The sequence below is a fragment of the Simochromis diagramma genome, unplaced genomic scaffold (genome assembly GCF_900408965.1).
Source record: "Simochromis diagramma unplaced genomic scaffold, fSimDia1.1 OVJJ01000596.1, whole genome shotgun sequence".
NCBI lineage: Eukaryota > Metazoa > Chordata > Actinopteri > Cichliformes > Cichlidae > Simochromis > Simochromis diagramma.
This window is the reverse complement of record NW_024387245.1, coordinates 21,776,476-21,803,357: the sequence shown is the minus strand read 5'-3', so window position 1 is coordinate 21,803,357 and position 26,882 is coordinate 21,776,476. Positions and strand designations below refer to the sequence as shown.

At 42.2% G+C, this 26,882-nt stretch overlaps 1 protein-coding gene across 2 annotated transcripts in view; it reads right to left on the bottom strand.

Moving 5' to 3' along the window:
• The window catches only part of LOC120714632 (ephrin-A5b-like), an 87,515-nt gene that overhangs the window by 12,052 nt on the left and 48,581 nt on the right, over nucleotides 1-26,882 (bottom strand). For both annotated transcript variants that reach the window (XM_040000965.1, XM_040000964.1), the window contains exon 2: nucleotides 6,105-6,397. In XM_040000965.1, the coding sequence (XP_039856899.1) occupies nucleotides 6,105-6,397 (293 nt within the window). The remainder of the gene's footprint in view (nucleotides 1-6,104; nucleotides 6,398-26,882) is intronic.

Sequence of the window (26,882 nt, the reverse complement as noted above, 5' to 3'; positions counted from 1 at the left end):
TGCATACTTGCACGGAACGTCTGAAAGGACACAGACAAAAACAATTGTCCCAACTTTCCATCCGAGACATTCTTTTAATCTTATCGGATTCGAGCTGCAACTAAGATAAGAATCATTTTAGCCTTTAAAATAACTTCTTGATTATTTTTCCATTAAATTATTACTTTTTTTTTACAAAACATTTGAAAAAAGTTGAAATGAAGCCTTAGCCCAGATTATACTTCATGGACATGGACAGCTGAAGACCCGAGTAATCATTCCTGTTATATCTCCTTGACCTCCGATTGTGTGGTTGTGTGGATGAAAAAACAGTCAGGCATGGGTACTGTCAGATGACAAAATTTACATCACTGGAACCCGAGCAGAGCCTAACGGACTCGCGGACGCGGAAAGTATAATTCCTGCTTCAGACAAGCCGACACAGACGCTCACTGAACCTAAAAAATGGGATTTAGTACCTAAACCTACCCGTGAACAAAAGCAAAAAAGGTGAAAAATGCAAAACACAAAGTTTACAAGTGGTTTCCTTACTGACACACTTGTGATTTACTCCACTGTCATCCTTCAACCTTGTGGACTTTGTAGCTTTTAGAGGAGGACTGTTATCTCTCAGCATCCAGTATTGCTGCAGGCTTTGCCTTAATGCACAGCCAAAGAAAACCCTCTGTGACAGCAGAGGTATGTGATAGAACTACAGTAACTGACACCCTGGGTTGAGACAGGCTTGGAAATAATTTCTCATCAATTTAAAATTTGTAAACGTCATTGCTACTCTTTGCTATTAAAACTATTCAGTTGAAAGTGAAAGTTTCCTACTTTCCATGTGAGCACCAGCCAGATCAGTCAGACAATCAGCAGTGGGCATACACAAAAAGGAAGTGGAAGGGAAAAAAAACAGAATAGCCTCCGGAGGGATAAAACAAAGCTGCTCTTATTTACCTTTGGCAGGTGACCATGGTGTACGCCTCAAAATGCACTCTGTGGTGTCATATATCAGTAGATCCTGTTATGCATTGTTTTTTTGTGTCCTTTAGATAACTTGTTATTCCTTTGATCTCTTTTTTTCTAATGTACAGTTGCAAAACTGTTGAAGAATCTTTTCTTTTCTTGTATTTCTTACTCCCTGGCATTAGGTCACAATGTTACTCTCTGATCGCATTCTCTCACCCTCCTCCTCTCCTGCCTTGCCACCATCGCTTCACAGATTCCACCACACACATGCAATTACCCGACCGTCTCTGCTCCTTTCTCTTGTGTCTACCACTGAGGTCACAGTCTGGGTTTTCTTTCCTCAAGCAACACAGCCGTGCTTCCCCATGACTGTAACTCCAGCTCTGCCTGCAACTCTAGACCCCAGCTATAGTCAGGTCATCTGACGACGAGACAACGGTAAACCTCCCGGTCACGCGCTTAGACACGCTTTGCACATTCAGTCATGTACTGTGTGGACTGAATCAATGCAATCGCATAGTCCAAACCTGCAGCACATATTCCATATCTCTAAACAGACTGGGATGGCGTGTAAGGCTGGGCTTCAGTGTGACTCTGAGGTAAATTAAACAAATCCTGAAATAAATACTCTGGGAAGAGATGTTTTTCTTGTGGTTTATCTTGGGGAACAAAGCCTTTTGTTTTTGCGTTAGCAGCGAGGAGCTAAAGGAGAACTGTTGGGGTCCTGTGCTGCCGAGGTTCACGTCATTATCAATGTAGATCTGCGCTGGCTGTACGGAGCGGGACTCGGGCGTTTGAAGCAGGAGGGCTTTACAGGGAGACAGTCATCTCTCTCACGCGGGGAGAGCCAGACTCTCAACTGTCTCCTCTGAAAATTGGATTTCTATCCCCTGAGATTAGGATCAGGCTTCCCTTGCTCCACTGTGGCTCTATTAGAAAAACATGCCGCCCTCTGAGGCCAGGAGAAGCTTGCAGAAAAACCTCGTCATCATACTGGTGACCTTTGACCTTCTAGGACTAGCCATAGTACTGATTTCACACCAGGTTGGCTTTCCCCTAAGAGTCTGTCTGTCTGTCTGTCTGCCTGAAGGGTTGGTCCACATGCAGCTGCAGGTGTCATCCATTTGACATGCACCCCCCCCCCCTTTGCCAAGCCTAAGGCGAGTGACAATCACTGCAGAGGAGGACAAAGGAGTATCTGTCTTCACTGAGACGAGCAAGCATGAACACTCCTCTCAATATGTCATTTACATGCCCACACAACAGCTTCTCAAACCACATGTATAACACCGGTATTAACTATCAACTATTGTTAGGCTTTGCCGGTGCAGGATAATGTCAACATGCAATATGACACTGATATCAGCAGCTGATAAAACAGTGTTTAATGTAACACAGCCAGGATTTCGGAATCTGGAGAAGAAAACCCGGATCCATCTGGAAAAATATGGGTTTCTTGTATAAACAGAAATATTTTTTTTGTCATTGGTATAAATTTCAGGATTTCACGGCTCATTTGAAACTTAACAAACACAAACGATAGCTTAAAAACGTCAAATGTACATGTCTGTAGACATACCAAAAAAAAGATATTTGTTTACCGTGCTTAAAGTTTTGTTGGTGTGCTGGTTAAAGTCAAGCTAATGTTAACCATTACACTGTATAGAAACTTAAATCTCCTTTCTGCTAATATTTTTCTTTTTTTTTGTGGTAAATACAAACACAAAAGTACTTTTGTCCATCAATAATTGCGCAAACATTTAGTTACAGAGAAAAGCACTTTATTAAACAGACTGCACCCTACTTCCCCAGCACTCAACAGGAAATATTACTGGTCTCTAAGCATTTAGATGCTAAAGGGAGAGGTAAGTAACCATGCTTGGTGGAGACCAAAATAAGAGCAATTCACATTTACCCACTTGCACACATTCATCCAGTGCTTCCTTTATGCTAAGGTGCCCTGTCTAACATTCACACGCACACTCTGGTTGATGCACTCAAGGTTCAGTATCTCGCCCAAGGATCCTGCAAAACATAGACTGGAAGTGTCAGGGATTAATCCACCGACCTTTCAACCAGTAGGTGACCCGCTCTACCACCTGAGCCACAACTGCTCCAAAAAAAGAGAATGATTATTAGAAAAACATATTCTAGGCGGTTAAAAAATACATAACTCTACATAAATGCTGGTGGATGTTTACAGCAGGTAGAAACAGGTTGGTGCTTCTGTATGGTCTAACCAATACAGAATTCTTACAACCGATACTGATATTTGCAGATTTAAATAACTACACAGTGTTATTAATGTTTATGGTAGGGAAGTCTGTTTATGTTTTGTGTATCTGTGATAAAACAAATATATTTTAAAAATTGTATAATGCATTGTATCTCACTTGGATTTGCCCAATTCTGTAACATGTTCCACATCACAAACACAACAACCGATTGTGCAAATTCGAGCAAAAAGGGACGTTGCAAGGTGCCCTCTGGTGGACTAACTATGTGATGTCAACATTTATAACGTGGCTGGAGGGTGTTTCTCCCGCCTCTGTTTTACTTTTTACATTTTCATTTACTAGCACTTATAAATATGCTGATATTGATAGTATCAACCAATATTAGCTATTTACAGGTCTATCGGCCTGCCGATAACTCTGTCTGGTTTTACTTGAAGTTTTACACCCTTTAAAACCTACTAGGAGCAACCTTTGAAGCTCTTTTTGGAACTGAGTGGTTTCTGTCATATTTTGGGCCTGATTATAGAAGAAAAGGACTGGGCTTACATCGGGTCTTAGTGAAGGTGAGCTCTTCCTATCATTAAGGGTACAGAGGACATTGTTAAATTTTGCCTTTATGCAGGAAAGAGTTAATTCAATTCAATTTTCAATTCAATTTTATTTATATAGCACCAAATCACAACAAAAGTCGCCTCAAGGCGCTTCATAGATACAGAGAAAAACCCAACAGTCATATGACCCCCTATGAGCAAGCACTTTGGCGACAGTGGGGAGGAAAAACTCCCTTTTAACAGGAAGAAACCTCCGGCAGAACCAGGCTCAGGGAGGGGCGGCCATCAGCTGCGACCGGTTGGGGTGAGAGAAGGAAGACAGGATAAAAGACATGCTGTGGAAATAAAAGACATGCTGTGGAAGTTAAAAGCTCACTTTGGAGGCAATGGTATTTTGAAGCTTCCAGCACAGCCAAGGGTCTTCCAGGCCAAGGCTTCCCTTTCAGTCTCACTGGTTAATATATATGAATAGATATAAATTAAAATGATGAAAAGCTAAATCATTGTCAAGTGATGGTCTGTATTTTTTTCCTTAGCTCTATGCATCGCCGAGCCAAAGCCTGCTCAAATCTGATGGGAATAAAGGTGGACTATTAAACACAACCAGAGAACTTCCAGTACCAAAAATCTTGTCGCTTGCCTAATGCTTCTGTGTATTCACACGCAAATATCTCCTGACATTGATTCTTTCCACATCATCTGAGACTTGCCATTCATCATCACTAAACTTGACAGTCCATCCGTCCACCCACCAGATTTCAAATAATGAAATATTTAAAGAGATGGACACAAAATAAACATACAGCTGCAATTCATTATACATGGTCTGAGATTTACATGTTTCCATGTTGCAGAAGTACCTCTGCAACCAGCATTTTCCCTGACTACAGACACATGAGATGTTCTGCCTGTAGGGCATTGGTATTCTCCTGGAGGTGTCTGTCATTTGTCATTTAATCCTGTGGTCAGACCCTGTGTTCTCAGAGGAAAAAGAAAAGAAACAAGTATCTGATTGATGAGTCATGAATCTGAGTCAGCAAGATAAAGTCCATATGGCTTTGTGCAGTTTCGGGCATATGGACTGTCTCTCTGCCTTTCTTCTCTCTCTTTCGATGATCAATCATCATCAATCTGCAGAAAACCTTGGCTTCTGTCAGTTCAGTGCCAACTCAACAAATGCAGCAGAATTAAGCAATCTATAACTTTTCTTATCCACATCTGAGGAACTGCAACAACATCAACAATTCTTTGGCAGCACTATCAATACAACGCAATCTCCCTAAACAATAAAGAGAATGGAGTCAAACAGACTAGCCAATTGACACAGAGATCCAACAGAAACATCCAGTGACGGGTAATATATCACAATACAAAATACTGCAATGAAAATACAGAATGAGATCCGGTAGAACTCGCAGGACGGCAGTCTTGATGATATTAAGATCCCAGATGCTAGCATGGGGAAACATCCATGGAAGGAAAGGAATGTTCAAAGTTAGTACCTTCGAAAATCTCTGGTGTCACCTTTGATCTGGCTGTGTCATTAAAGTTTCCGAAATATTTTCTTACAATAAAAGTGGAAATTATTGTTTGACGGGTTAAATCAGTGACCTCAGTCTGGAGGCAAGGCTGCCAAGCTGCACTAGCACTGTGGGGGAAGTATGGGAAATAAGCTTTCTACATATTCTCTATTATCTTATTATCTTTGTTGTGATGCCAAAGCAGTCTTTCCACTGACTCTTCCACTCCTTATTAATGTCAGTACCAGTGAGGGTCTTTCCCGACCACAAGTGTCAGCTAAATACCTCAAATCTACCATCGAGCGCTCTGTGTCTCATTTAGTCCATGTCTTCTGGCCCTGCAGGGCACTGACTTCACTTATGAAAACATGACTTCCCAGCTGCTTGTTTTCTCCGAGTCTTCTCACGAGGAGGAGAAAACTGAGCTCAGCCAGTCAGCAACAAACGGCACCTCGAGCGAGACCTCAACAGTAGAGATACTTTGTTCCCTCTGGCTTGTGTTTTGGTTTGGCCCTGGTTCCAAGGACTTGCAAAACAATATTTGAACACTGATGTCTTTTTTGCGAAATTCCAAGATAACTTTCATACTGGTCTACAGATGTGTTTCATACTTGGAGCTTCTTATTGTGGTGACGTGTGCACATAGTATACCTGTACCACTGAGTTAGCAGCAATACCAAAATAATAACTTCTTGGTTTGTAGAAAATTACTGAAATTAAGAGCTTTGAATTTCTATAATGTGGACTAATTTGATGCATAAAAAAATGAGGAAAAAAAAAAGAAATCGGATCAAGCATTTAATTCTGACTGCAATGCTAGCAATATCCAAAAGGCAGATACTCACAGATATAATAATACTCTCTGCCAGGGCGAAACTCAAAGCCTAAGGAGAAGGGCGTAAAGAGCTGGAATTTCTCTGAGAACTTGAGCGGTCCGTTTGGCGACAGAGGCCTGTTGCACTCCCAACGCTTGAAGCCCTTGGAGTTGTGGTCGCATGAGCTGTAGCCGTCGTAGTTCACCATGTAGAGGACGTAGCGCTCTGCTCGATCATCAGCAACTGGGCCGACGTAGTGCGGACAGTAGATGTCAAGGTAGTCATTGATGCAGACGTCGATGTGGTAGTCACCCCGGTAGAATCTGGAAGGAACAGAAGAAACATAACCGCCATGAGTATACTTATGAGTGTTAAAAGACAGACATAGCTGCAGGGTCTGAAAAGCGAAGCCAGTACGGAAGGGCTTTGAAACCTGCATTCTTGTTAATGGGCACCTTGGGGCAATACAGCTGGTGGGTGGTGGGGGGGGGAAATAAGGCTTCCTGTCCTATAGAAATCCATGGGAAAAAGACCCTCAGCCTCAACCTCTCAACACTTTCCTGATGAGTTAATGGGCTCAGTCACTCATTTTGGGTCATGAATAAAGTCCATTCTGTACATTTTGGTCATTCTAAGAGCGAGAAAGAAGGACAGTCCACGATATGCACACTGGCTATCGACTTGTGGTTGAAAAGTCATTACTCAGTAAGTATGCGGTTTCACAATCAGATCCAACACTCCCTTGACATGTTTCAAAACACCAAGATGACTATAGTGAAAACATCTCGTTTCTTCATAATAGGATTTTACTAATCAGTTGGTGACATTACTGTAACTGCTGTCTGTGGTTTAATGTGGGAACCTTTATTCAAGCAGGTAAAGCGTTAGTTTTAACAATATTTATAAACCCCACTGGGATTTTTACCAGGCCCAAACCTTCAAGGTTAAGTCCCTGATTCCATAATAAAGAAAAAAAGCCAACTGTGCAAATGTTATCTGAGGAATATTTTAGTGTCAAATCCTGAACCACATTTGGCATACATGACTGAAAAAAAAGCAAGACTTTTTGGAATATTTGTCTTTATAATCAAGAGTGAGGGCAGGTTTTATGTTGCAGCAATAATGCCACCATACTTGGTTTATTATTGGCTGTAATGATTGTTCTGCACATTTACATGAAGAGATGATTCCCCTGGCAACATCATACAAAGTGTGACTACTGGTCTTGACCTTTCAAATCATGTATTTGCCTAATGAAGATACACTGAGCATGCATGCTCTCCGCAGCTGCCTGGTTTGTGCTGTTCTTCACATTTAACATTCAGATCCCCTGAAGCAGTGCTTTGCTAAAGGGTACACCAGGAGCAGCTGTTTAAGTGTGCAGGAAGTTATTTATTGATTTGTTTGGGGAGTCTCTACCCATCATGTTCACCGATGATGCGTTTCCCTAAAGAGTTGTGAATACAGCAATACCTGATGACAAGTGGTGAAAAGTTGGGCAACTCAACAAGGCCACAGCTGAAGAAAAAGTGCTCAGGCTGGACCGTCAAAAAGATGCACGCAGGCTCTGGTTTTGTTTACATGATCTCATCATGTCAGCCTTAATCATCCCCAGCATCTTGTGAGATTCAACTGAGTTCCTCCGCAAGGCACCCGCCTGAGCAGAAAGCTCTCCTGACACATGCTAGTCACTCCTAAGCCATATATCAATGTTAGTACTCAGCAGCAATGACTTATGCTGGAGCTGAAATTAAAGTCCCCTAGCATTACAGGACTAATCCCCCTGGTTAGCATGTGCCTTTTGCAGCGCTAAGAGGATCCCTGCGTAGAATACGATTTTCATTAGCTCCAATATGACAGCATGATGTAGGAGCCCCTTGTGGAATCTGTGAGTCTGAGAAAACGAGGCCTGTTCTCAAGCCTCGCCTTGAAACAGCCCCTTGTGTTTACTGTACACCGAGTGGACACAAGAAGTGGGGAAAAAGTATAATAGCGACATATGCCAGGTATTCATTCCTGAGGAGAGCGATTGGAAACATATATTCCCATAGGCGCCGTATAAGGTTGCATTTCTGAGGCTTTTAGCGGAGACAGATTAGGCTTGGACAGCCGGCTGGATGTGTCTCTATAGCTGCTAATGGCCCGCGGTTCAGTATCACTGACATACTGCGGATGTCTTCAATACTCCACCTCTGTTCATTGACACAGCGAAGACCGTCAGGGGAGATGGGGCCAGAGACCGTGCTGGAGCATGCGGCAGGCTGATGATCCGATATGGGTGAACTCGCCAGAGCACCGTAGGGGGTTTTTCTATCCTGACTTTTCACAGGCCCTCACTGGCCACAGATCACATATTATGCCCGTCTCTGCTCCTCACCGAGGGAATGGGAAAACCAATCAGCTGATCTGCGGCCAGGTGAGACAGACAAGGAGGGTTTTAGATGCAGCTGTTGCTACTGACACGTACATGAGCAGCATAAAGGGACGTGTGTGCTCGCCGTGGCCTGCCGGGGGTATCAGGTTGTTGTTACAGATTGTAAATGTGCTGCAGGATTAGTGGCCAGCCCACTGGGTTTGCAAGGGCCACAAATGAGTGGATGTGTGTGTATGCATGATAGGGGTGCATGGGTGTCTTGTGGCACCGTTGGCCATATTCTAATCTTTTTCTCTCTCTAATTATAGTCTGGTCAAATGTGAAACCAAAGCCCTGTTTTCTCTCCCAGTTTTTTTCCCCCCTCGAGCACCAGCTGAGCACTTTGGCAGTCTCAGCATGGCCTCCCCGCGCCTTAGTTTCAGACTCGCTTGCTGATATTATGACTACCAGGGGTCAGCCGGCTCCACAGTATCATGTCCTCAGCCAGAAGCACAGTGGGATAGACTGCTTTGTCCTGTGTCTTTACAAAGCTGTAAACTATAGCTGTGCCCCTGTGAGTGTCAGAGGCTGTCAATCAAACACGACCCCAGAGTAACAGCTAAGATTAGTCAGGATTAAAAAGAGTTTCTAACTAATTCCTTTGTGAAAGAAAAGAGGAGAAAGTTTGTGAAAGTGACAGTGACCCTACTCGGGCTTGAGTATTTGTTTCCAGATACATCCGGATCATGTCTGAAGAGGGGCCAGAGTTTACTTCAAGGATCAGCAAGCGTGGTAAAATTAGTCTCCAGTGACTGATTTGCTTTCACTTCACTTCTTCGGTGCTTAAGTGCAGGGGAATCAAAACAACAAGTTCACTCGGGATGTTAGATTCCACTCTTTTTTAAAGATTTTTAAACAGCATTTAGAATAAACCGGAGCTACTTTATCCAAGTGAAACTGTTCTTGGATATAAACTGTAAGACTTTATGCAAGAATAAGTTTCTCTTGAAATTTGAAAGTTTAAACACTGCATACATCATCTCCTCTTTATTGGAGTGGAAGCACAACTATTACTTCTGATGGCTGCATCCAGCAGGATAAGGTGCCACGTAACAAAGCTCATATCATCTCAAACTAGTTTGCTGAACACAACAATGAGTTCACTGTCCTCAAATGGCCTCCACAGTCACCAAATCCCAGTCCAATAGAGCACCTGTGGGATGTGGTGGAACAGGAGATTCTCATTATGGATGTGCAGCTGACAAATCTGCAGCCACCGTGTGACGCTGTCATGTGAGTTAGGAGCAGAACCTCTGAGGAATCTTTCCAGCACCTTGTTGAAGCTGTGCCATGAAAACTTAAGGCAAAAAGGGGTCCAACACAGTACTAGCAAGGTGTAACTAATGAAGTGTCCCATGGGTGTATGTAGTCCAGAAAATGTCTTGATTGCTCTTCAATAATCAATCAAGAAATGTTCTTTTTCACTTCAATAATCCAGTTGAACATAAATCTGGCACACGGTGATAAATTTTTACATTTAGATGTTGTAAGAAGCTGCTCACACGGCTTTCTTGCTAAACCTTTTCCTGCAAGAAATTCAGTTGAAATTTCTGCAACAAACCACAGTGTTAGAGTGACACAACACTTGGGCTGTAAATCACAGTCCGACAGCACTGTGTGACATTATGTGAGCCAAACAATGTGACAATAAGAAAATGTGCTTCAGTCATTAGGGCAGCTACAACGACAGAGAAGAGCCACCCTCGAGACAATGCTGCACTTTAAATGCTGGGTGTAAAACTATGCTGGAGTTCACATGCCGCTCGCTGGAACGGCTGTCTGAATCCTGCCTAAAGCTTCCAGCCATAAAAGATCAATACAGGCAATTTATTATAGGGTGCTTCTCAAATGATCTAGAAAGTTTGCAATAAATAAACTAGAAAGATATTGCATGGAATAGGGATTAGGGAGGGTGGGGTGTCAAAACATTCCTCAGACACCTGGGTCGGGGAGAGGATTTGAGGCGGCACCTTTATTTCTCAGTTTTGGCTTTTATTCACAGCCCATGATCGATCAACAGCTGTTGGTGAAACCATTCACGATTTAATCTTGACATATTTCTTTTTGCCAAAAAATGTTCTCTAAGCAGAGAGAGGGTGCCCCCTGAAACAGCGTGCACCCCTGCCTGCCTGTAAATGTAGTTTGAATGACCGGTTTCTTACTCGTGTCTTGGATGCGCTTCTCTCTGCTGCTCGTTTACGGTCAGACTGTGAAACACAGGATTGGATTCTAGCTCCGAGCAGAGCCAAACATGTGCTGCGAAAAGCGGGCTGCATATGGACTGTAGGTGTTTACTGCGAAAGACGATAAAATGCGGGGTGAGAGAAGCGAGAGCGCCAGCAGATGAGCCAGATGTTTGCCAGATGGAGGCTGTACGGACGTTTTTGAGTGGCACAAGTGAAATATTGATAAGACGCAGAGCCATAAACGCACCGCCAGACCCGCGATGTAGTGGAATAAATGAGATTACAGCCCTCACTGCCTTCGGGTTTCTTCTTTTAACCAAAGTCTGTCTCCTGCTGATCTCTGCTCTGATCTCTACTTCATCTAACTTAAGACTAGAAGGACCCCCATTCTGGGCTGGACTGAAGCGTCTGAAAGAAACTTTTCTTTTTTTTTTACCCAGCTAAAAAGCCTCAACTGCTTTCTCAGTCACCAGCAATAGGGTTTCTTCATTTTCATCAAAAAAGATTTATTCATCTGTTTTTCTAAATGGCTTTGTTGTTATAGGCTATTTAGTGAGTCATTAAGCCTTCACAGGGCTGATCGAGGCAATTTCAACAGTTATGTTTTTCCTTTTGCTGTTGCTCTGAGCAGCGGGAGGTGTCGAAGGCTGAACAAGGCTTTGGGGTTTGATAGCAGGAGGCAGAAAGAACGATTAGACCTTAGCAGAAAAAAAAAATCCTGGTTCAACAGTTCAGTATTAGTTATAAATGTGTCATAATGAGCCATTAACTAAACAAAAGCACCTTAGTCCATTTGTCTTAGGGATTAATGATCCCCGATTGGCTGAATTACTCATGCCCAGTTAGAGGGGTTTAATCAATGAATCAGTAACCGGAGCTCTTAACAAAGCACACATCTATGGATAATCCCTCTTTTCAGTCAGCTCTCCCACTTTGTTTGCTTTCTCTATCCCCATCTGGTGTGTTTGTGTCACTCCGTGGCCTGGCACAGGTAGGGAATGGCCGAGCCAGATTAGAGAGAAACCACAACACAGAGAGAGAGCGAGAGGTGGAGGAAGGGTGTGAAAAGAGGAAAGAAAACAAGAAAAGGTGCCTTTGCACTATTCAGATTTTTTGATATCTATTGCATTAAAGGTTTGATTTCTTTCTCTGTGACAAACAACGGTGCTCACGAATCTCTAGAAGAACGTTGTTTGCTTTCGCTTTTCTCCCATATTACAAAGCTTTTTTTTTTTTTGGTTCCAGGAAACGTTGGAGGAAAGTCTTGAGAAACAGCAGGACCGTAAATAAAGCATTACTGTTTTATTTCCCAACATGAGGGTTTTAAATGATGTTTCAGGCCCTCTCTTTGCTGCCAGGAATTATGTTCTGGCAGAGAGTGAGACCTATATGTATTTACTTTTTATTTTATTGCCACGAATAAAAGGAAAAAAAAAAACCCCCGTCTGCACTCAGGAAGCACCGATTGTGAAAATCTGGGTTGGTATTTGTGTTTAAAATAATTTAACCTATGACTGATGCACTTACTGATGTTTTATTTTTGTTTTTATTCTTTTTTATTCTTCTGTTTGTGCAGTGAAATAAAGAAATCTTCAGTTAAAAGTTTTTCAGTTTTTCATCACTCTGACTTCATCCTGGTTAAATGTCCACAATTATCAGCCACTTACATCAGAAAACATCATCCTATGTCCCAAAAGGCCAATATAAGTCAACTAATGGGCTGATATATCAGTGCATCCCTAGTCTGCACACGTCTCCTTTACCTTCCTCAGAACATATCTCTTTGACATAGTTAAATTTTTTTGGGTCTGAAAAAATGTTTTCTTTAAAACTGAAAAAATGACAGTAAAAACTTTGTAAAAGTAAACCTACAAGAACTAAAACCACCCATCAAAAAGTACACAACCTCGTGAAGATTTCTTAATGTAGCCACAACCTTGACTGCACAGAAGTTACAACACTGCCCTGTAGGAAATTCAGAGATAACAAAACAAACTGGAAAGTTCTTGGAGAAACAAAACGGGAAACAGGAGTGAGGACGAGGGAGTAGAGGGGGCAAAGACAGGGAGTGGAGGAAGTGAGGTTAAACAAAAGAAAGGAAGCGGGAGCAAAATGAAAGACGGGAAAATAAACCGAAGTAGTTATCAAAGAAAAGAGGGTAAAACAGAAGAGTGGAGGAGGAGAAAATCAAATGGAAGACTGATAAACGGTAAGACCTGATCGGGAAAAAGAAAACAGTAGAAGACGAGTGGAAGGAGGAGAACAGGATAAAGCCGCCCTGTTGTTTTCCTAATGAACACGGTGGGTCACACGAGGGGCAGCTTCCCAGGGTTATTCCACAAAAAGAGAAAAGAATCAATGCTTTGAGCCCACAGAAACACATGAAGCTCCTGTCACACAAACACTTGAAAGATGCAAATGCAACAACCGCAGAGTGCAGACCTCACGCTGCTTCTTACTTTTCCACAGAGTCTGTAGTTCCCAGTCGCACCCTCAAGGGGGAGCCCTTAATGGGCCCGATAAGGTCCTGATCATGTAATGTGATGTCACCAGATGGGGTCTGTCCACCCCGTTGCCCTCAGGGTTGGGAGGTCTTGATCGCCCTCCCTCCACCTGTCCAATCATTCACAGCTTTCCGCCTCTGGAAAGTTAAAGCCACCATTACTTAGGTGGCTAATTATATACACACACATCTGTCCATAGACTCACAAACACACTCACATAGGCACAGACTGCATTTAAACACATAATGTGTCTGCCAGAGGGCTCAGGCCGGCTGGGTGCTGACAGCAGAGAGATGGGAAAAATGGAGCCTGTAAAGTATAGACAGTTCCCCGTTTTCTGCTTCTCTTTTTTCTGCTGGGAACAAAACCAGTGGAGGTGAATAATTGGCCTCTGATTGAAAACACATTGTTGCTTGTGGGAAGGCACCTCAGATAGTTCAGAAAGGGAGAACAGAGGCTGGATGAGATGGGAGCAACGAGAGTGGACAGTTCGTCGTTGGTTCCTGGCGGTCTTGACTGTGTCAACTGCTAACTCGTCCTTCAACGCAGCTGCAGGAGCTCCGACAGACAGACAAGGATCTACGTAAAGCTTCACGTACTCTAACCAAACTTACCACAAAGCTCCTGTTTCTGAGCACTTCATGTACCAGCGCAAACTTTGAGAACAAACTAATTACTAAAGGTGATGCTGAACTCTCAAAATAGTGTTTCCAAGATGTTTTGCAATGTTAAGTTTGCTAAACACGCACACTTTAAATAAAGCCTTATTTTTCACATCTTTAATTTCTTGGAAAGAACTTTATGTTCAATTTAACATTCCTTGGAAAATGGAAAAGCTGGACCCAAGCACGAGACAGGCTACATTTCACATAATGCGACTAATGCAGCATTTTTCCATTAGAGGCCTTGTTTTCCTGGTAAATGCCCACTTATTACAAACTCAACACTCAACAGCCTGAAATTCGCGTTACCCCGATGACCTCAGTGTGATATAATCAGGGTTATTTTCTCTGACTTTACAAAATTCCTCCAGAAGAACAGAACAGCAACATGAAGCGGGGCCTGAAAGGCGCCTTTAATTTAAAGTTGTCTCTTCACAACAATTTAAAAAGGCTCAAACGCGCCAAAGAGAACTCACTGTAGTCACTGTAGCCAACAATGCAATGTCCTCTTTATTAGATTTAGGGAGAAAAAAAAAATCAAACTTCTGATGTTAAACATAAGACCTAATATTGTGTTTGCTTACTTGACCTAATGAAGCGGGAACCCCAGTGGCCCCTCAGCCCTCCTGCTTCCAGCATCCCTGCCTACATCTCAAGTGCAAATTACTGGAATGTCTCTTAATATCCAAGTAATAATTTATACTAAGATAATTACTCACTATATATATGCTGAATGCAATTCTAGCTCGTGGGCAGATTTCTAATGTGTGCAGCTAATTTGCTGCTCAATATAGTAGTTTAAAAACATAACTTTTTGAGTACTTTTACAGTCTGAGTCCCATATGGGTCTCCTGAAATGAAATATAAAACTCTGATTAATGTTCGTGTGGAGCGATCAGCTGATAATAAGCTGATCGCGAATTATTCCACTTTTAAAACAAGTTGTTGCTGGTCAGACTGCTGCCGAGCGACTCTGAGTGACCCGACCCTTTCAGATGAGTATTTCTGACTGTGCACAAACTGAGAGAGACAAGCGATTCTCCTCCTGTCTTACATGAATGAGGCAGGTTAATTACTGACAGCGCTATTCTGGTGTCAAGGAGGTCAAAGCAGCAATGGAAGCATGGGGTGAGTGTGAGTCAGCACACAGACGCACACACAGCAGGGCTCCATCATTCAGTCAGTGTAAAACCCCAAGGGGCCGACAGAGCGACTCATAAACCCCCTCTGTGCTAAAGATGCTTGTTCAGGTTTCCATGACCGCAGTTTACAGCAACACAGCGCTCCAGCCATGGAATTGCCGCTTTTAACAAACATACCTGAGAGTGTGTGCAAGCAGGCAAACAAGCACTAAACATGAGCGCAGACACACAAGTACTTCTAATGTCACATGACTCCAGGAGGCCCACAGCAGGTTTGGTTAAAATAACCCGGCTAGCATATGTCCCATCAGCACCTGCCCAAGTGGATGGAGGAACAATCTGCGAGGCGCTGCAGATATGCGCACGCGTGTGCACGTGATTCTGGTGGCGAGCACGATCCCGAGCACACGGAGTGAGTGTGTGCGCTCGTGCAGGGTTCAGTGGCTGAACATCCCGGGACGCCTCCCGTCAGACGAGACGCTCAGCGTGCTCGGCTGATATCGATCTGACACCTTAGACTCTGAGCTGAGGTCAGGGGTTAGTGACAGCCCATTATTCAGCTTGAGAACCAGTGTTTGGTCAGTGTCTGAGCCCAGGTGACGGCCTGACCTCGCTGTCGTCCATCTTAGAAGCTGCTGAGGGATGGAAGGTGAAGTTTAAAAAGTCTCTTAAAAAACTCAATTCCCCATGAAATGCTTCATGCTTCATTTATTCTGTTTTTTGCTGCTATAGACAGGAGTCCCGCTCTCTCCCTGCCATCTTTGTGTTCTGCAGGCATTTCATTGTCTTCCACTTAATGGGCTGACTTTACTGAATCAATAAAGTTCATTTCTTTCTTTTTTGCCCTGCTTTAAATGATCAACAAATATCCACATTAAACCAGCCCTATTATTTATTTAAACTTTTGATTATATTGGTAATTTGTAATATGTGTTATGAAGTTAACAAAATGAAATTACATAGGAACTAGATTCAATTAAACAAAAAGCTTTTTAAAGTTAGAACTGAATGAAATAAAGCCAAAGTAGTTATTTTAAAGAGGCCACATTATGTTAGAATAGCATGTAGAGATGTTTGATGCCACTGCTGCTATTTTTATAATCCTTAAGAAAAAAAAATCCCTCTTTGTGGTGCAGTAATGTTTTTTCATGTTTTTTATTTTCTTGCCTCACCAACAGCTACCCTCAAGCCAACAACCACCAACTGCTGACATACACTCTGAGCTCTGTATGCATAGCTGCGTAACAGGTTTGGCGCTATTACACAACTATGCTTTAATTTAATACTTTGCAAGTTTAATATGTTCAACAAGGAGCCAGACTGCTAAATGAACATTAGGAGGAGACACGTCAGCCAAAACGTTTACTCAATTCAGCCTTAGCTGGCTCTTTAGCATTCCTACATATCGTTCTACTCTGAGGTCCACATCATAACCACAAAACAAAACAAAAAACAACAAAATTTCAGAAAATGCAACATTATACTTTACAAAAAGACTCATTTTCTTTTTAAAATGAAAGAATTCACATCTATGGCCACCAGTTAAAGTCATTTCCTGTCTCTATAACACTCTTGGAAGAATAGGCTGAAATCATGATTGTTGTATTTTCTGAAAAACCTTCGTGTTTTATTTTTCTTATTCCATTCTGGACCTTAAGGTTAGTGCAGAAAAAGTGCCAAACACAAATGGAAAACCACAAACTGCGTGGTCCATTCGTGCACTCGTTCACATGAGCTGTTGACGAACGTCATGCCTCGTGCGGCTAGATTTTCAAAAACTTAAAGTAGAATTGGAGCATCAGTCAGCACATGAAGTCAGGAGAAAAAAACCTTCCTTGCTCCATCTTTCCAGCGGAATGAGGCAAATATTTCTGTCTTTAACATATTTGTCTTAATAATTTCATGTAGCACAAATGTATGGTGAGTCCAAGCACCAGACGTAGTATGCAAAAATACTTAGTATGTATTTATTTAGGCTTGTTAGTTGGATATCAATGCTAATATCCCTGTTTCTACTCTCTTTAATATAAGTAGGACATTAAAAAAGAAAGTTTAGCCATAAAAAGTAACACAAAGGAGTAAAGCAGCGATACAAACAAGCAAAACTAGTGCACGTGCACGCAGAAACCAGACAGAAAGCCAGATGCGAGCTAGCCTAAGCAGCAGTGATTTCTACAGGAAGGCCCCACCTGAAGCATGTTTAACTAACATGGCCCTGATCCCCACTGCGAGGCCAAGACTCTGACCTCTGACCTCGCTCCCCAGGGGCGATCCTAACCCCCTGTGCAGCCCTATCACTTTACTGCACCCCAGGGAGCCATGGCCCTGTCCCTCCAGGCCGCCCTGGGCCCAAAACACTCTGAACCCACAACCAGGACTGGTTGGTGGTGGTGTCGGAGGGGAGGGACAACGGTGACGAGAGGAGCCCACAACGTCTGGACTCAATCACCCGCCCATAACAAGCCTGCAATGCATTCACACACACGCACACACACCCCAGTACGACTGCATGCAAACACACACACCAACACCAGCACTTATCCACCAGTGAGGTCTCACACACATCAAAGTGCGGTGGAGCTGACTTGGCTGAGTAATAGGCGTTCTGTGGGGAGATGGTGAAATGCTAAAAACTCAGGCTTGGAAAAATTGTTGTGTTCAAGGTTCTGGAGGTGGAGGGGTGGAGATGGAGGGTTGTATGTGAGGCCTAAAGACAAGAGAGCGAGAGAGGATAAAATGGAAGCGGCAGAGTGAAGGATTAACTAGTGGAAGAAGAAGCCAAAATAATGTGAGAAAAACCAAAAGGACGCAAAGGAGGGGACTGGGAACGAGCACATCCCTGATTTAAAACTCCCACAGGTCTTTTATACAAACTAGGAGGTCTGTGTGTGAATGTGTGTCTTTCTGAGTTTGTTTGGCCCAATTTAACATTCACAGTCTCAATGGATTTTACAGGCTCGAAACACCACTGCTTCCCATTCCTCAAAATCCTTGTTGTCCATTCATGCTGAGAAGCTTTTCTTTGGAAAGGCACTGCTCACAGTTTTCTCTGTTCGTTTGCCTCTATAATTTTTTGTGATTATCATGATTACTGTGACTCTCATGTCATGGTGGTCCCTCAAGATTCTTCTGGTGAAATCAGCTAAAAAACCTGGGAACAGTTTATTTCATGGCTCCTGTATTCCCCTTATGATTTCCAGGAATCTTTCCCAATTAATTTCACAAAAATTAGCCAGCAGTTTTTTCCCCCCATAGAGGTTTTTTTTTTTTTTGGCAGAAGTCTGGAAACATCCTGCTGCTGCTGATGAAAATTACTAGGAGACTTCAAAAGTCCCATGCAATTTGATACTAATTACAAGGCAAATTGAGAATGTGTTACTACAGTTATTAAGTTGCCACTCATTGTGTTGAAGATTTTAAGAAAAAAGTAGGGAGTAATTGTTGTTCAGAGTTTCCTGGAAATACAGAAGAAAATAACTGAGTCACATCATTTCACCAGTCATCCATCTATCCATCCATCCATGATGTAGTCTTGTGATTGCTATTGCAAAACTGAAAACTGAAGAAACGTGGGAAAAGATTATCCCACTAAGACTGTTAAACATATTCGAAATCTAAAAACACAGGTACGAATGAAGTTTACAAAGCATCACCCTAATATTAATCCAGAAAACAGTGAATATATATATTTTATTGAAACTAACTGAAACGATGCATACTGGGATGTCTGTAAATAATGTAATTAGTTGATCTGAAGTCCTCAAAAAAGATCCGCAAACTTCATTTACATTGATTTTAGCTTTGAAAAATAAAAGCAGAAATTCTAAACTAGTTAAATCAGATTTAAATTAAATCTAATTAATGAAGTTTTTCTATATCTTCTTTTATAATGTAAGGTTCCAATTGGTGCAGGGCGATTACTAAAGTTCTAAAGACTCATAAAGTTTGATGTGTTCATTGTAAGGACGTCGGTGGGCTCACTCCACTTTACACCCAACAGCAGGTCGAGAAAAAACAGCACATGTAATATCATGTAAAGGCTAAACATAGAAGGATCCCCTGAGTGCTCTGCATGCCAACGCCAAACTGTACCACCTGGTCCGCTCAATCTGCCCCTGAGAGGCCCCCTCCGCCTCATCCCCATGACACAGAATGTCTGTCAGAGTCTCGTCCATCAGCTCTCAAACCGGAGACTATCTCAGATCTGCGCATACCGCCTTAAGAGAGCCTTGGCTCGGATTCACACGCGCCGCCTTTAGAAGTCCTGGGTTCAGTTTCGCATGCTCCTCCTTAAGAGTCTGTATTTCATATTCACACCCACCGCAGCATTCCAGTGTCAGCGCCGATGGAGGCCATGTTCCTCTTTCACATATTCGGCGTAGTGAGAGTCGTACACTCGGTGAGGTAATGGCCCATCTTTTAGGACCTCCAGTGGGCAAATTTCAATGCATATAAAGCGGTTTCCTGCTGCTAAGGAGCATAAATGAAGGTGAGAGGTGCTCCAGAATTTCACGTGAATACATACCTGCTGATGCTGATGCACACAGAGGCAGCAGGAGACAAAAGTTTAGGAAGACAGATTTGTGACTAACAAGAATAACGTCAAGAAGAATTAAGGCCTTGATTTTTTTTCCAAGTGTTTGCGGCCACAAAAGTGATGAACATTTAAGTTTTAAATAAATCAAAAAGCAGCGGCATGGAGAGTTTTGTGACAGAAAGTACAATCTAGTAATATATACTCAAGCAGCTCTGGATTATTGGGAAATGGTTCCTGGGAAGCCCAGTACTATTGAGAATAGTTGTACTACAAATATGGCATCAGTATCTCAAATTCTGGAAAAATGCAAGAAAATGTTAACTAAAAACCACTGAAGGTAAGAGAAATGAAGTCTTTTTGTTAACTCAGTGTCGTTAATGTGGAAACGGTCCAAAGTAAAGCCAACAGTTATATATCGTACTGTTGAAAGTGGTAAATTCTCCCTGGATACAAAATTTAAGAGAAAAACGTGAAATCCGCCCACACATACGTGACTTTTGCAGACCCGGCTCATATTATTCTGAGCAGCAGAAATCTGGCTCAGGACAAAGCCGACCTGTCCAATACGGTGGACTGGCCAAAAAAAATATCACCAGCTGCTATCCAACAGCTGACCAGCATTAAACAAAGCCAAGCCCCCTCACATACACAGACACGCCCTTTCAAAGGTTTCAATAAACTCACATCCTCATCACATCCCAAGAAACATGTGGTCCACAAACACGTCCTCGTCAAATGTTTCGCAACACCTGACATCCGGTCTTTCTCCGGCCTGCTCGCTGAACTTTACAACTGACCCCGGATCAGCGATCGGTGATGGCGGTGACGATGAGCGCCACCTCAGCTGAATCCGGGCCAGTGGTGAAATGGCTAGATAGGAACCACATGTCAGCAGCTGCACGTCAGATTGAGGAAGGATTTACTGCGGCTATGTGATGATGGAGAGAGGGCCGTAAAGGAGAGATAGAGCCGCCGTTGATAGATCACCTCACCGCGGGCCGGCTTCCATCTGAGAACACAAGCAGATGACTTTTTAACCTCCACACCTCGCCAAAGGGAAGGAGACGTAAGACAGATGTGTGTCTCCTTTTTTTTTGTCAGAAATGTCTTTTTTCTTTTCATTCATGGTGCCTTTCTCTCCACGTACAGTAGGCGCCTGGGTTAAATTAGGCATTTGCCGGCAACTAAATCCTCCCATCCACCCGTCATTATCGCTGTATTTTAGGGAGCAGACTGCAGTGATTAGCCCTAGCCCCTGAACCGTGGGCCACCTCATTTAACACACCACTTGATGTAATTGTTATTGGAGAGAAGATACTAGCCTGCTGTTCAGACTCTCTTCTCTGTCTCACTCTGACAGTTGCTCGCGACACCGTCACTGCCTACGCTCGTTTGTGAGTCGGAAAATAAGAAGAAGAAAAAGAAAAGAAATATCAAGATTTGGCTCAGGCTGAACTGAAATGTGTGATTGGAGACCAAAAATGGAGAGGAAGAGATAATTTGTTGAGTCAAGAAAACTAAACAAAAACAAGGATAAGGAAACAATGGTTCAAGTGAGCTTTATGAGTTGCAGGATGATTCCTTTATCATCGTGATGGTTCTTTTATGTCTGGGCTAAATGTAAATGTTGGCTGAACAGCATTTCAATAAAGCTTCTATAGCCTTGTTTAATAATTGATAGAGACTTGGTGCTGTGCTTGTAGACGTACTGTAGTCTGAGAAACACTTGTCCGAGTAGGTTTGATTCTTGTCAGCTTAGCTAGGTTCCCCAGCCAAGTGCTACTAATAGCAAAGCATCAGTGACCAGTTAGGGCAACACAGAACAAACACCTCTCAGGCAGGGGACACATTTGGACCTGTTCTCGTCTAACTTATAGCTAAGTTATGATACTGGTAAATGGTCTGTGAGCTAAATGTGAACTAAAAATCACAATCTTAGCTTGAAATGGGTAATTTGTGGACCAGATGTGGCTTAAAATGCCACAGCACACCTGATGTTTAGCTTCTATGAGGCAAAGTTGTGACTGAGCTGAGGCAGTCAGGCTCACTCTCAGTCAAGGCCAAATGTGACCTATAAAAAAACTGCTGATCTGGGCCAAATATCCATTGCTAAATGGGTGCACTCGAATATACGTATTCACATGAAGACTGAGTCATTATCAGGTCAGCACTCATGCAAGGAATTCAAAGACAATGATCCGAGGGTGTAAATACTGATACGGAAGACAGATGCTCCCAGGAATGAAAGAGACCGAGGATAGCTGCTGCTAACTGTCTTCTTTAATCTTCTGTGTTCAAACATTTTGCCATAACAAATGATGCTTGGTTGCACTTCAAAAAATAGTTAATCTCCCGCTCGTGCATTTCCAGCACAGCTCAGTTTGCTGCCCCTAGTGGTCAATAAAGTTTTCTTTTAATGAAAATTGCTGTTTCACAGTTTCAGATAACTCTAAACATTTTTGACATTTTGAATGTAAATTTTCTATACTTTTGCCCGCTTTCTCCAACTGCTTGCTCAAAAAGGACTATTAAATTGTTGGCTTTACCTGAAATTTAACAAGCCTTGAGATGACTGGTACTGTGAACTGGCACGTAATAAATAAAATGGAACGGTACTGAATATAGCTTACTGTACATTAATATATTTTGATATTGCACTATTGATTTAATTATAGTTGAACAATCATCAATTCTGTGCTTCGTGGCATAGGAGAGCAGCAGTTTCACAGACAAGGAGACAATGGGAGATGTATAAGCGGAAAAAAGAGGAGAGGAAAAATGAAGAAAGAAAATTGAAAATGAAAGATTTAAAAGAGGAAAAGAGCTCAAACACATTCAATGGGAGTCTTGGGGTGGAGGGTTGGATAAATATACTCCCCTTCACTGAATGATAGGCATTCTCATCTCTCATATACCCCCTGGGGAGACGGAGAGAGCAGAGCAGGGCTAGACTTGCCATCTTAACCCTTCCTCTGTGCTCATTTTACGCTAGCATCCCTTTCTTCATCTTTCCGCCTGCTCTTCTTTCACTCCCTCTCAGGGCTGCCATCTCTGATCATTTTAATACAGCCCCGAACCTTCTGCCTCTTCCTCCCTCTCTCTGCCCTTTCACTGCCATTAGCAACCCGCTCTCTCCTGTCCTAAATGGCATGTGACCGCCATTATCGCCTTGTGGAAAGAGCGCCGTCATCATGTGTGCCATCATTTTCATCCATAACCATTAGGAACATTGTAAAAAGATACGACCACTCACACGTTGTCTTCAAATAATGGACTGTAGGCACACGGTTGGACTGCAGCTGCTCGCCAGTACCAGCAGACACTGTCATTACTTTTTACGACTTTGAGTACTTCAGCCCTTAATGTACATCCTTCCTGTCCTTCAGGGTTTGAAGCCAGAGGAGTAGGGACGATTAGCGGTGGGAGAAACCATCCGGTTGTCAAAACAGCCACAGGTTTGATCTCTCCACCAATTACCAGAGCTCAGAGAAGAGTTTTACAGCTTAATCAATGCTGCTGTTATTTGACCAGGGAGGGGCAGCAACTCAATAAACTGGTATCCTGTTTCATTAAAATCACATCATGATCTAGTACTGCTGCTGACCTGTGGTAATGCATGATTCACTTATAGAGCGTATATAATTTCAAAAGAAACACTTTAAAGTGGAGCCCGATCAATACAGGATTTTTAAGACTGATACCAATGCTGATATTTGATGATTTAAAAATCTGATATATTGACCAATATTTATGTTAGATTCCCCTAACATTTGTTTTGTATAGTTATTTGTTAGTTTTTAATGAGATAATAACACGATGCATTTTAAAAATGTTATGCTTGTTATGCTCTGCCAACGATGCTCGGATAAGCTGGTTGTTGTGTTTGTAGCCCTCCAAACACATGTATGTGCTATACAACACCAACATAGCTAATATGTCAGATAAATTCAACAACTGCTCCATGTCAGCATGTTTGTCTTTATGAAACTCTGCAGAAGTTCTAGGTATAAAAAGCAGGGTGTCTAAATTCAGATACTTTCATCAAGCAGTAGACTGTATTTTGTACATATTTCCTTACACAGTGTGTAACCTAACCCTAAGCATGAAACTGTACAGCTACTGGGAAATTCTAGTGCATACAATATTTTAACAAGTAGAAATACCAATATATCATGCCACAATGGCTAATTAACATCAACATCTGATGGTAAAATCTGCTTCTGTTAGCTACTTAACTAGTAGGGGTGCAACGATACACAAAATTCGGCGTCAACACGTTAATAAGCTAACTGCGCTAACGCACTAGTTCCCACCAATTGAGCATTGCGTGGCACATCCGACATACTGTTTTACTTTTGTCCATGACGCGCTTACCATCAGGGTCATACTTCACATGAAAACCAAGATAGTTCCAAACGCCAGATCTGAATGAGGGTGGGGGAGGTTCAATTTCGGGTAGCGTTGAGGCAGCTGCCATGTTGCAACGAGCTTAGCTTCTGTCTTGCTAGCTTGCGCTGCGCTCAGTGGATCTGCACTCGACAGTGCAGCCTAGGCGGAGTAGTCGAACGCAGATCCACTGAGCGCTCAACACAGACAGCATCGTCAGAAGAAAAGTTGATAAAATAAATTAAAAATTTTGTATTGTTCGATACATATGCGTACCGAACCGAAAGCACTGTATCGAATGGTTCAATATCAATACAAGTATTGTTGCACCCCTATTAACTAGCATTACAGATAGATAGTTCCTTGACTTTTAGCAATCAAATTAGCAATTAAATAAAGGGCAGCTTTGACCAACTGAGAACAATCACTAAATTGTAGCCAATTTCATCTCTGTCAGCTTTAGAAAAAGTCCACACTTTTATCACCTCTCAGCTGTACATTACATATGGTTGCAAACACAACTGCTCAATTTGTAGCTGGTACAAAGAAAAAACAGCACATCACTCCTGTTTTAGCTCAGTTGTACTCTGTGTAATTTAACATGCAAACAGTGTTGCCAACTCCTCAATAAGGAAAATCGCTATTGGCTGTCCTAAAAGTCGCTAGAAGTCGCCAAATGACGTCATCACCTAATTTGCACAATTGGTCATGCTAATATAATTGTAACCTAAGTTGTTGGAGAGAGAAATAACATTGTGGAAGAGACATAAAGTGAGTAAAAAACGTCCTAAATGCAGTTAGAATTTATTTAGAACTACAAATTAAATTTCTTTTAGCAATTATTGTTTTTTAATGTCACAGTTCCAACCCTGCTCCTTTATCCGGGCCTGGACCGGCAAAAGTGACCCGAAATTGGCGCTCTGGTGGAGTTACTTTGTGTGTGAGAGTTTATAAGTAGTTTTAAACCTTGTGATCCACAAAACAGCATAACAGTAAAAGAACTGACTGCGTTACAGTCAGTGCGGAAGCAGCGGCTTCGCCCATGCGCGATTCATTTGCTGTTTGGATGCACAGGTGTGAACGTCTCCTGCCCTGATAACACCTGGGGGAGGACTATCCTCCGCCTGGGAGCGCTTTGGCACGGGTGAGGTGCCCAAGGCAGCACCGCTGCCTGTTGAGAGTAAGAGCGATGCGCGTTTTCACGTCAAAAAGTCGTCATAAATAAGTCTCCAGTAATACCAGAAAAAGTCGCCAGATTTGTCGCTAGTCGCTTTTTTAGAAAAAAGTCGCTAAGGGGGTCTGAAAACTCGCTAAATATAGCGACAAAGTCGCTAAGTTGGCAACACTGCATGCAAACACAGATAGCATGATGCTTTGTTTTCTGTCTCTTTTAGCATGTTAGCATGCTAATTTCTGTTAACAACTTATGGCTATGCATTGCAGACTACCTACAATACCATGGCTGTGGATATGTATAAAAACATTAAAGATTTTAACTTAGACGCTGATCTATCAGTTTAAAAATGGCAGGCCCACTTTGCTATATATATACACATGTGTTACTGTTTTTAAGAAGGGAACAACACAATGGTTGTATAATGAAACCAACATGGAACATCCATTTAAAGGCAGCATCAAACCTATATATAGAATATTGCCTAGATTACAACCTGGCAATTTCTGAGACAGAGGTGAAATATTCAAATGACACGTAAAAAAATGTTAATTTAATTTTAACTATGCTAATCTTTAAATTTAAAACTAAAATACTCTAAAGACAGCAGAGCCTGACTGAAAGTCAGTGATAATCCTTAGAAATCTAGAATATCTTTTTGCTTTTCGAGGTTATTAAATAAATGTGGGCTTATCTCAGAGTCAGTGATGCTGGTGTGACACAAGATAAGTGTCACCAAAAATCAGCAAATCTCTGTGCGTGAATCAGACAGAGGGCCAGAGTTTAAAATGACTTGGATCCAGCATCAGTCAGCACACACAGAGTACTGTGCACACACTGCTCTCAGCACTCACCACGTTAACGCAGACACACACAAACGCACACCGAGAACACTTCACGGGCTCAACACTCCTCAGATAGTGTTTACCCTCCGAACAACAGCCAATTACATGGACAGGGAGCCTTTCAGCAGCTAACCCAGCGCCACTGTAATCACAGAGAGACAAACATTTGGACATTTTTTATGTTATTCAACACAGTGCTGTTTGGATTCAATTAAATATTATCAAAGCGAAGAACATAACTCAGTGCAGAGATAAATATGCTGCTGAAGCCATTTTTCAACAAAGACTTAACTTTTAAACATCCTGAACGCCATCAGTGAAACAATTTCTCAAATCAATTATTTTCCTTTATTTTTACACTATTTATAGGGCATGCTGATGAAAACTACATGACAGGAAGTCTGGTTGTTTCAACTGTGTGAGGGCCCCAGGGTAAAATAGCTGTGAGTAGCTATTAACCCTGTTTATCCCACTCTCTGAAATATTTCTCTTATATGTCATGTATGTGACACATATTCCTAAACACACCGTCACTTCAATTATCCGTCCCTGCACTCCTGCATTCTCCTGTTACACTCATAATCAGGCATTTGGTGGACTTGTAGTTTTTGAGGTTACACTTTACAGTTACACTTTAAAAGACACCGTTGGCAGCAGATTCTTAGGCGCATAACATTATAAAGTCAAACACTGTTAGCTGACAAACTGAGCAAAAGCGGAGGTAAAGTTCAGAGACTTACTGGAACTTGCTAAATTGCATGTAGGGTAATTTTTCTGCTGACCTGCTGTAGGATGACTCGTAGCAATGAACTAGTATTTATTATTTTCACATGCAGCACCTGAAAATTGCCTCAGTTTTCCTGTAATTAGCACTAAATTAATCTTTTTTAGAAGAATTCATTACAATTTTTCTTAACAGGAAATTAGAAAAAAAAAACTTAAAACGATTTCATTGTTCC